The sequence below is a fragment of the Centroberyx gerrardi genome, chromosome 18 (assembly GCF_048128805.1).
Source record: "Centroberyx gerrardi isolate f3 chromosome 18, fCenGer3.hap1.cur.20231027, whole genome shotgun sequence".
NCBI lineage: Eukaryota > Metazoa > Chordata > Actinopteri > Beryciformes > Berycidae > Centroberyx > Centroberyx gerrardi.
In genome coordinates, this window is record NC_136014.1 from 10,567,086 (window position 1) to 10,578,770 (window position 11,685).

General features: G+C 42.1%; 1 protein-coding gene across 1 annotated transcript; it reads left to right on the forward strand.

Annotated features, from left to right (window-relative positions):
• Window positions 1–2,831: 2,831 nt before the first annotated feature.
• zbtb2b (zinc finger and BTB domain containing 2b) lies at window positions 2,832–11,554 on the forward strand. Its single transcript, XM_071920742.2, has 3 exons — window positions 2,832–2,891; window positions 5,334–5,514; window positions 6,161–11,554. Exons 2-3 carry the CDS (start codon window positions 5,342–5,344, stop codon window positions 7,575–7,577), a joined length of 1,590 nt encoding a protein of 529 aa, XP_071776843.1. The 5' UTR covers window positions 2,832–2,891; window positions 5,334–5,341; the 3' UTR covers window positions 7,578–11,554.
• Window positions 11,555–11,685: the final 131 nt, after the last annotated feature.

Sequence of the window (11,685 nt, forward strand, 5' to 3'; positions counted from 1 at the left end):
ACCTAATGGTAGAGCGTTATGGTCTGGTAAAAATTCTATTGATGAAAATGTATTGATTTCAAGGGTGAATGAGAGTGAGCCACTGATAATAGTTTATCTAAAAGGCTGCTTCTTTCAACAGCCCCCTGCTGTGGGACTATCAGCATTATAAACATGCTTTTGTTCTGCTGTCATTATCATCCGCCCTCGCACCACCAGTGGTCTCAATCAGTGTGTTGTGTTTCTGTTTGTTGTGAAACATTCACTGCCCCCATAGGCCTCCGTTTTTTATCAATTGACTGGCTCCGGTACAGTTGTGGACCGCATCAGATCTGTTGTTTGTTGACAGCCTGGAAACTTAAAGGCCCCCCCTCCCCTGCATTATAGAAGTTTCTGCCCCCTCCCGTTCCTCCCTTCTCATTTTACACACCCCATCCCCTCCCATTCTCTCTAAGCCCCTGCCCAGCAAGCCTTTTCAGCCAGCTAAAGTCCTCAGCTTAGGCCGGTCCTCCTGCGGTCAAAGACGTTCTCTGCAGCCTCATACATTACTGCCTGCGCTAAATCTGAAATGTAACCCTGAAGGACGGGTCTGCCAAAAGCTGGTATTTACACTGGGACAATATCCACCGCCTCGCTAGGTCGCCACGTCACACAGCTGAGGATCTAATAACAACATATTTGTGTGCCTCCAGTGTCTGTGAAAGGATCCTCCTACACTTCCTCCGCTTCCTGACAGACAGTGTGTGGTTTGGGTGCAATCCATTTCCAAGACCTCTGCTCCGTCCCTCTTCTTGCCCTTCCTTATTTCTGTTCAAAGATCACAGATGGGTTTCCCAAAAACATCTTAGCACGTCAGTTCCCAACCTCTTTTGGCAGGCAACCCCCTATTGAGGTCAGAAAAGAACAAGAACCCCAACATAAGAAATACATGGCAATTATGTGGCCTTATGTTACGGGTGTGCAATAAATACGCTACAACATTCACCCATTGAATTTATCTTACAAGTTGGACAACTTATTAGCAATATGGTGTTTTTTCACAGTGGCTTCTGTGCAGTCCAAAAGCTGTTGAAAGCAGCTTTTCAATTCAAAATATTAAGATATTAGTACAGTCATTTTAGTTTGATTAAAATATTTTAAAGGAATCCAATGTTTATATCAAGGTACCCCATGTGGGGTCCCATCCACACTGTTGGGGAAATCTGTGTTGTTAAGATCATCTTTGTTCTGCTATAAGGCAATGGAGAAAGCTCAATGACAGATGCTCTTATAGGCTGTCCTTGATATGTATGATCGTCTTATAATTTGCCATTCTCAGCTCCCTGAAACCTGTGAGGGAGAGTGGATGGGAACATCAACAGGAACAACTTTCCAAACTGGGGAGGAGCCTGTATGTTTCCCCTCTTTGGCTCTGCTCATTCACATCCTGTTTCCCTAGCAGACCTATAGTGAGTTGAGGCCACACATTTTCAAAGGAAAATAGCTGAATGTAGAACAAATGTAGACTACATCATTTTTCACATATAAGGCCTATCTATAACTGTGCATAGCCCCATAAATATAGAAGATATACTGTATATGTAGAAGTTGTGCACAACTTCTTTGGTTTGCATTTTTGCATTACACTGTTATTGCAATGTCATCAAAAGACATTGAATTACGGTGTTAATGAGATGACAGTGAAGCTGAATGATGAGGCCTAGAGTTATAAAAATGTGTGCCCCAACCTCTGAGAGGGATTGTGAATTTACTGTATAGTTTAGGAGTTAGCATGGTTTTCTAACAAAACAAATAAAAACAAGGCTACAAAAATAAATGCTGCACTTACATTTTTAAGTGTAGCATGGGTGTCTGCATTTGTTAGCACAGGCCTAGTAGTCTTTGAGACATAGGCATATTCAGCGAAAAAAACAAGAGGAAATAGGCCTGCAGCTGTTCACAGCAGATTGTACTTCAGAATCAAAATTTGTTTAAAGTTGGAAGCTAATATACATATATATACCTTTGCATATTTAAGATTTATAATAGTTTCCAAATCACTCTAATGAAATATCACTAATATTCATATAGCGATTTAATTGTGTCCGAGGTAGGTCATTCCTCGTACTTTATGGTATTTTTTAATCTCCTATGGCAGCCTATCACACAATATTCCTATAGGGACTTATCGTGTGTCTATGTTACTCAATAATCTTATAGTGACCATATCATACTTTTTCATTTCATATGGGACCACTCTAATATTCCTATAAGATATTTGTAAATAGTTTTGTCTTGCTTTGATATGTGTGTAATATCCAAATTAGCATATTTTAAATGATATGATTAGTAGCCTGTAGTTCCTTTTGACTAGTTGAGAACCACAGAGGCTGGAATCAGCTTACAGCCTCAACCGAAAAATGCAAATGTAAGACAACTGTGGGCAAGACAACGTTATTTCGTTATTTGTCACTGTGGGTGGGGGTAGGGGCAGCGACACACACGCATACACAAACATGCCGGTTTTATGTTTAACGTGTCGTTACCGGATGAGACAGAATGATTAATTACCATACAGTGAGTCAACGTAGCTGTTAACGTTACAACTCACCGGCTGTCAAGGAGCTAATTTGTAGCAAGCTGGTGGCACTCACGGCGGTTACGCTGTGCGGGAAATTAACGTTAACTCAAACGCCCCCTGCTCAACGAATTTTACAACGGCTGTTTTTTTGGGTGCTTTTTACCCACAGTCATGTGATTGTAACGTAAAACCCCTAACCGGAAAACACCGACGGACGACCCTCTCCGCCGCCAACGAATGCTGCGTTTGCGAGGAACAGAGCGAGCTGCGAGCCCAGAGGACGGACGAGTCCCCGGTAACAAACAAACAACAGCGACACGGCAAACTCCACGAATTAAAGAGGAGTACAAAGGTACGGCTGTTTATACTTGCGTAGGCTTTCGTTTACTGATATAGTTACGTTATTTACGTACGGTTTAGCTAACTGTAATTGTCACTTGGAAGTTAAAAGAAACGCATTCGTGACCAACCCCATCCCCCTTGCGCCTGTGTGTGTGTGTGTGTGTGTGTGTGTGTGTGTGAGTGTGTGTGTGTGTGTGTGTGTGTGTGTGTGTGCGTGTCGAGTCTACGCTCCGTTTCTTCGCGCTAGCAATAGCAACCGAAGAGGCAGACGCAGGGGTCCTGGCGCGCTCGTTTTGTCTCCAGAGCGTTATTGAATACTTTGTATGTTTCACCATTTTCGTGTTTTCTCACCTTACTGCGCTGCGTTTTTTCGTAAAACGTGCGTGTCATTTTAATAGGCTTTCCACCTAGATAGTTTTCACGGTATATTTTCAGTATAACAGAAAAGCGCACTACGGAAGTAACTCTTCCACGTGTCTACATCAGGGGCGGTGCTTTATTGTTACAAACAAGTTACTATGATGAACACATGGTATTGTAGTTACTGCATCATGTTATCCAATGTACAGAATTCAAGTGATGGTTGATGGTGGTTAACCAATAGTAATTTGTTGTCTAATAGAAATGCTTGTTGTTTGTTGTCAAGTCGAAATGGTGCAACCAAGTACTCTTCAGAAAGGAAAAACACATTGCCTTTGTGTAGCTTACCATAATGTAAACAGTGGTTTGTGTACCAGCTTCTTTCAAGGAGTGCTGTGGTGAGCTTTGATGAAGGAGTGGGAACACAGCAAGTGTGTCTGTTTAAACTGATACTCTAAATGTATTAAGTAGTCTACTAGATGTAGCAGGATGATGTAGAAAGGCAGGGATGGTGACCAGTAATGAGAGGGTTGCAGCTTCAGTCTGCAGCACTGACATGAGGGTGTATTCAAGTTGTGAGCGACTGGAGCATGGCTGGTATTCCACCTTCAGTGTCCACTGTTGCTGCTGAAGTGCCCTTGCGCAAGGCACTGAGGCCCAACCTGTGCGCTGCAGGGCGGGCATTGCTGCACTCTGATCTGTCTGATGTAATGCATATGTGTAGAGGGCTATTTGTGTGTGTATCCAGCATGGATATGCAAGAAAACAAAATTCAGATTAGCTGGGGTAAATTAGCCAATCAAATATCCATCTTCCTCTGCCTTGTATGTCATTTGGCTGTGTAGTGGACCTTATGCATGGAGTGGTGGAGAAAGTGTTCTTCTGCGTGAGACGGGGGATTCATCCTGCCCACAGGCTGTTTCCATTCTTCACTGGTGGAGGGGGTGGAACCAGTTGTGCCTTAGGAATGTGTGTCGACACCCATAACCCTGATCATGTGATGGCCTGAAGCCCTCTCAGTCCTGCGGCGACCTTTAGGGTCAACAACAGTCATCTCAGTGGCCAGCAGAAAGCGGAGAGCTCTGAAATTTCCCTTGAGATTGAGTTCGGAGGACTTGGGTTCCATCAGAACCAGGTCATGCCAAGTGGTATTTTTTCTGCACAGACAGGAGCCATAGAGATAAGCCTTACCTAATCTACCTTTGTTCTTGGGTTCTGTCTCTGACATTTGATTGGTCTGAACCCTCAGTAGCTACTGGTAAGATACCGAGGGTCAAAGGTGATGTCTGTGAATGCAGGAGTTACAAATGCCAAAAGAGTGGTGTTTGGATTAGATTTAGCTACATTGCAACTATATCCATTTTGTGCACTCTTAAAGTGTTAGGTCTGGCCTTTGTTGACTCACAGATTAGACAAGGGGAGTTAATTTCCATATCTCAATATTTTGCACTATAGCCTTGTGCAAAAATTTGAGAATGTCTTATAACTAAGCTGTCCACTAGTCCTAACCATCCCTTCCTCTGTATATCCCTAGAGACGGGCCACAGGGGTTGTGTGAGAGTGGTGCTCCGGAAGTTGTCATGAGAGGTCAATAAGGAAGCCTCTCTGTCTCTTTTCCCTCCCAAAGCTAGCTGACAGACTATTGAGGCAGCTCTTACAGGAAACCGCCTGAGCACCCTGGTTGTTATTGATTATTATGTCCGCTGTTTAAAGTCTACTTGCAGCAGGAATATTTTCCATGTCTGTCTTCACAAACAATTTGTTTTTACTCTTCAGTATCATTGCAAAACACTTCTAAATCTAAATCCACAGTTGCACAAAGCTTGCTTTGCTAAGCCATACCATTAATTGCCATTATTTTCTGTTAGGTTTGTGCTGGACAAATTGTCCATAGAGTCATAAAATGATTCTTCACTGTTGTGTTACGCTAGCCTTTACAAGGTTGTTAGATCACCCCTGTCAGCCTGACTCTTTGTGGTCACAATAAACTGTGGTCTCCTTCAAGACAGGAAACTGATTGTTGCTCGTTTGTGTGTGTTTGTGTGTGCGTATGCCTGTGTGACTGTGTGTGGGTGTGCATGCCTTTGTGCAGGTTGAAGAATGGAGTTGGCCAACCATGGTCTTATCCTTCTGCAGCAGCTTAACGCTCAGAGGGAGTTTGGCTTCCTGTGCGACTGCACCGTGGCTATAGGAGATGTCTTCTTCAAAGCCCACAAGGCCGTGCTAGCTGCCTTCTCCAACTACTTCAGAATGCTCTTCATCCACCAGGACAGGTAAAGTAAATGTAAAGGGATGTACCAGTAGTAGTATCAGATACCAGCCCATTACCAGGCTAAAATACTTCAGGTTGTTATATTGGAAGATTTCCCCAAGGCTAAATTCTGATACCAAGACCTAAAGTCTGATAGGATCATGTCATGTTTGATCTCTGGAGAAAAGAGGACCGTATCTCACTGATTATTGTGTGACACGAAACTAATGCTATTGTTACATATTATTAACAGAGTTATTATTAATGGAATGAGGTGACACATTGGAAATTCTATACTTTGGATCAAGATTGAAAAAGTGGTATTAGTGCCTCCCTCTAACGTGTTGTGGCAAGGTTCTCCAGCTGAAGGATATATGGGCCCACAGAGATTTATACATATGTAAAATATTCAGTTTTCAGCAAACCATGAGCAGTAACTCAAACAAGTTCTCTTCACATTCTAAAGAAATGAAGAGCAGAGTCCCTTAATAAAATTAGTTCTCTTTGTATGCTTTGTCCTGTCTGTTTGTTGACCGTTGAAACCTGAATCGACCAGTGCTGTGTAACTATTGTCCTCTATTGATAATAGACCACATTATCTAAATGTAAAAGCCTATTAGGACCATTCACCATCTTTTGTCTCTAATTATAATTTATTTGTTTTTCAGTGACTGTGTGCGCCTGAAGGCTGCAGATATACAGCCAGATATCTTCAGCTACCTCCTCAACCTGATGTATACAGGCAAACTTGCTCCCCAGTTGATCGACCCTGCACGGCTGGAGCAGGGGGTCAGATTCCTGCATGCCTATCCACTCTTGCAGGAGGCCAGCCAGTCAGTGTATTCACACCCGGAGCACAGCCTCAACCTCTCCGCTTCTCTCTATGGCATCCAGATCTCTGATCAGCAGGTGGCGCTGTCAGCCAGAGTGTCCACTCGACGCCAGCTCTCCTCACCCTTTGACATGGAACAGCTCAGCTCAGAGGGGAAGTATCCGTCCACGCCAGCTGTCACAGCAGCGTACACTAATTCCCCAACGTCCAAGCTAGCTTCCTCACCCCCAGAGGCGGAGGCCTCAACCAGCGGTTCTCAGCCTATGATTGAGGACCAGAAAATGGACTTGCTAACCACAGATGGTTCCTCAGTCAGTGCCATCCTTCATGTGAAACCCAGCATCATGAAGAGGAGTGCCTCCTTCAGGAAGCATTACTCCTGTCATCTGTGTAGGAGCCGCTTCAACCAGAGAAGCCTGCTGAGAGAGCATCTCCTCCAGCACACCCAGGCTCTACAGCAGACCCTGTCTGAGCCCAGCGATGCACTCTCCCCTGTCATGCCTGGAGAACAGACAATACCAGAGGTAGAGGAGGTCCTACGGGCAAGCAAGGCTGGATTAAGTCACTCCGCTGCCGCCACAGCAGTCGAGATAATCAGCGACAGCGAGCAAACACCCGTCTCAGGTGGTAACTTGGACTCTCCCCGAGCGGAGGGGACCACTTCCAGCTGGGGGGTGGGAGGGTTTCAGTCTCAGGCAGACACACCTCCGCCGTCAGACATTGCGGACATCGACAACCTGGAGAGCGCTGACTTAGACCGCGAAGTCAAGCGGCGAAAGTACGAGTGCTCCACCTGTGGACGTAAGTTCATTCAGAAGAGCCACTGGCGCGAGCACATGTACATCCACACGGGCAAGCCCTTCAAGTGCAGTGCTTGCGGCAAGAGCTTCTGCCGTGCCAACCAGGCGGCCCGCCACGTGTGCCTGAATCAGGGGGCCGATACCTACACCATGGTGGACCGACAGAGCATGGAACTGTGCGCTGCAGGCGACGACAGCAGCCAGATGGAGGCGCTGTTCTTGGGCTCCTCAAAGCCCTACAAGTGTAACATTTGTGAGACCACCTTCTCCAGTCCCAATGAGGTGATCAAACACCTGTGCTTCACGCAAGGGGCGTTAGCGGGGCTGCAGGGGCCCGCAGGGGCAGGGCTGCTGCTCCAGCGTGATGAGTTTTCCAAAGATGAAGGCTCTGATTTGTCCAACTCTGGCACCGTACTAGCACCCATAAAGACTGAGGAGATCCTTGTAGAGTAGTACCAAAACTGTGTTTTTGTCCCTTTTAGCATATATGTTTATTTTCTAAATTATGGTTAATAGGTAAGCTAAAGGTGAAGTTAGTCAGGGTATGTATGTTGGAGGTTCACTATATCTACTTAAACAGATTCTTTGGTACAATATTTTGGAATTCTTCAGGCTCTCTTGAGCATGACAAAAAGTTAAATAAATATACAGTATACCCTATAGCTATCTTTGGGGTTTAATCCAACTTCACTCAATTAGTAAATTAACCTTTGACTCAAGGCTCAAGTTTAATACCAATGAGGGAGTGGAAATAACTAACGCTTGTTTTCATCTCATCACTTCCTTGTTGGTGTTGTACATTGGTATAAGCCTCTCACACGTTAGGCTGTCACACATTGGTTTCTATTTAAAGTTACCGTTGACTGTGGTCAAGCTGCGCAGGCAGAGTTTCAGCTGAAAAGGAAGAGGAAGCTGAGACAGTTCCGGAGGACGCAGCGTGTTGTTAGATGAGTTAGATGTTGTAGCCGCTCTAGATTTCAGCAGGAGCAAGAGAGGTGCTGACTGCAAACGTTTGCTCAGTGACTGTGCACTAGACTTGTTCCTCCATGGTCAAAAATGAGTGGATGATCAAGATCAGGCATACAATTATGATTCCAGCTAAAAACAGAACATGTATTCAGTCCCGAGACAATCGGCTCTCCTTTTTGAGTTGGCAGCCTATATGTAGAAAACCCATGTCTTCCATTTGCTAGGTAGGCGGAGTTGTGGCTCAGCAGAATAGATACCATGAAATGTAATTCCATGGCCATTATTTGCATCCACCGAAGCAGCCATTTAGTTCTTTTACTTTGTTTATGTCGACTGTGCCAAGTGTGAGTACGGCTCCCACCTGAGAACACCATATTAAAGCACAATTCCCACCCGTAATAAGTGTTTGGCCATTGGATAGATTGAGTTGGTCACAACGGAAACCTTGGAGCAAGAGTGAACATTGTTGTCTGGTTATGTTTACAGTTGTGCCACTTTGATACTTTTTCTTTTTACACTTCTATTTTTGTGTTGTACAACACATGGGTTACAGTTTGAAGAAACAACATGTTGATACATACACACATACCTTGAAGGGAGCTGTCAGTCCTGTACAATATTGTACAACTTTGCCATTATATTATTTGCTTGAATCTACTTTTAAAAGCCCATATTTTTTGTTTGACATGCTTTTCTAATTTTATATACAGTGCTATATTTACAAAGAATACATTATATTGCAGAGGTTGTATATTAGTAGGCGGATAGCTTTTAAAGTAGACAAGGAATTATTTGGTATAGTGAAAGTTTATGTATTAGGGATGGGCATGATAAATTGATCTTAAGATTCATCAAGATGCAAGTCAAGCTTGAGCTTTAATATCATCGACTGTTTGAGCTTTTATAATAGCCTAGGTTACTGCTGTACAATAAGTTATGGGATTTTTTAGGCTACTAATTCTCTCTTCCCCTCTTGACCAATTTATGCTGAAAGCTAATCTTTTTGCCCATCTTGCTGATTTGGTGCAAATATAAAAGTGAAATATTTTCTCTGTATTTTAAACCATTCTGACTTTTTATGTTTGTTCTTTTATCATTGACCAAACATGACAAAATAAATAGTGGTTATATAATAAGAACATGGTGAAATTTTATGATGCAGAGGTTAAAAATAGTAAAAAAAACAGCCGGTTATTGCAGACGTAATGTGAAAACAGGTTAGGGTGTCAGAAAATACCAGTCGAAGGAGGGGTGGGGGGGCAACTTTAACAAAAAGAGCAGTATTAACCTGCCCATTTTTTTTCAGTTTGCAATAAACTTATGACATAGTTATATCTCTATTTACCAGACACAAAGTATGACTGTCCTCTGATACCTCACTCATTTCTGTATGTTTCATGGGAATATCCAAAATTTTGATGCGAGGTGTAATAATTAAAAAAACAACAACTTTGGGCTGATGAGGGACACTTTTTCCATATACTACTGATTATTGAAAATTGTGAAATATCTTTACACACATGTCCAATAAATGTGAAGCATGGAAATTCTTATGAGGTAGTAACGGTGCATAATTGCAATCATATTCATCATTTCAAATGGCCATGGACCACTCACTTCTCCTAACTGCACCAACAATTTAAACATTTTCCAACAAGAATCTCAAACAGATCAGTGGTTTACAAGCCAAGATAGACTAGTTCCTGCCAATTTGAAGCATACCAGTGTGCATCACTGTCTTGATTCCCCTGTTGCAAACCTGAACTTCATTTTGATTGGGATTATGATTTATTGAGATAATCATACATCACTTCTGGAGATTAAGTGTTTTCCAAAACCTTATTTGAATGCAGAATTGAAGTAAGTGGAGGGACACTTAATATTAAACTGTCCTAGTGTTATTTTTGTTCCTGCCAGTGGAAACAACTGCTACATTATTGTGTTTTTTCTATAACATTGGACTTGTTTAAATTAAATTAAACATTTAATTTCATTGTGTGATGATAGAGCACATATCTATAAATTGTTTTTGGAGTAAATATGGTCTCTATAACTTTTCCAATCTACTAGTAAGGTTGCAAAAACCAAAAAGTATTGTACTTGCTCTTACTCATAGGCCTTCCAAATTTCTACAAGTCTACTCAGCCTACACAATGAGAGTCTGTTGCAAACTTTGTTAACCTATATAACCCTTTTGCAGATGAGGTATTATAGTTCATAGTTTTATTAGTATCGCCATTACCTGACACAGCAGTGAGAGCTCGCCATCCTGGAGTCCAAATCACAAAGTGCAAAGTGATTTAAAAATATCACAATTTCATAGCATCAGGCTGTTAATTAGGCCACACGTACTACTAATAAATCTATGCATCGTGTGAAATTAATATTTTAAATATAGGGTATTTGTTGAATTTATTGACTGGAGAAATCCAATTGTCTATTAATCGATCTGTGAAAATATGGAAAAATGCCCATCCCTAGTATGTTTAGTATGCATGCAAGTTGTCTTTTTTTTTTTTTTTTTTTTTTGACTCAAGGTTTTTATGTTACTGACCAGCAGTTTAGTTTCACGCAGTCTGCTGTAAAAAATAATTTGCAGTCAAACTGTTTGTGTATCAAGTACAGGTTTGTGACAGTGAGGATGATGATCCAATATTCTCCATCTTTGGTGCTCAAAAAACTCCAATGACTGCAATGCAATGTTTGGCTCCTTGTTATTTGCTAGTTGTTGGGCTAGATGGCGCTATTTCTCTTGAGCATCCACTAATATTGTCTACTCAGGTTTGGATAAGAGGGAAGGACAACATCAAAATGGAACTGAACTTTGGTATCTGTACTAGCGGGGTCTTCTGCCAATCATATGACCAGCTTTGCCATAAATCAAAATTCCGTCACATTTAAATTAACTCAAAAAACACAAATGTCTACTTGTTGATGTAATCTTGACCGCATTGATAATGTGTCGTATTGTCAAATGGGGGAAGGATTCTTGTCTGTCTCGTGACTCAAGCCTGTTGTGTTTAGGCATTTTGAAATGCTATACTACTGATGTTCATTTCTCAGAGCTGAATTGATACACATGAATACAGCCAGCTTTATAGGTAAAGTCTGAATCCTTCCTGAGTTTGAGTCTTAATTGTTCTGCAGCCACACCAGTCTTATGTATGAATGGGGGGGTCGATATGTATCTAAACTTCCTTTAGTATCTCAGCAAGATGATATTGTCTATTTTGCCGGCTAATGTTTATCAAAATACCAATTTCAGGGCTAGTTGGGAGGAAAAAAACCCCAACCCATGATACTTGAGTGCGCACAATGTCCCCAAGCTCCCCAAAGCCGGTTTGACATCTACTGTGATAAATTTCTGTGTTCTCAGGAACGTGAGTAATTTTCTGTGTAAACAACTTTATGTTTTTTCAATGAAGAATGAACAATAAAAAACAATGTTTTTCATAATTATGGATCGTTTAGTCTTGTCTTTGTCTTATCACATCTTTATTATCTGTTATCATGCAGATTAGTCATCTTTTCCATCAATTTCAGTTGATGTCCATAGAGTCCATAGAGCTGTACATCAGTTTGACACCAATAT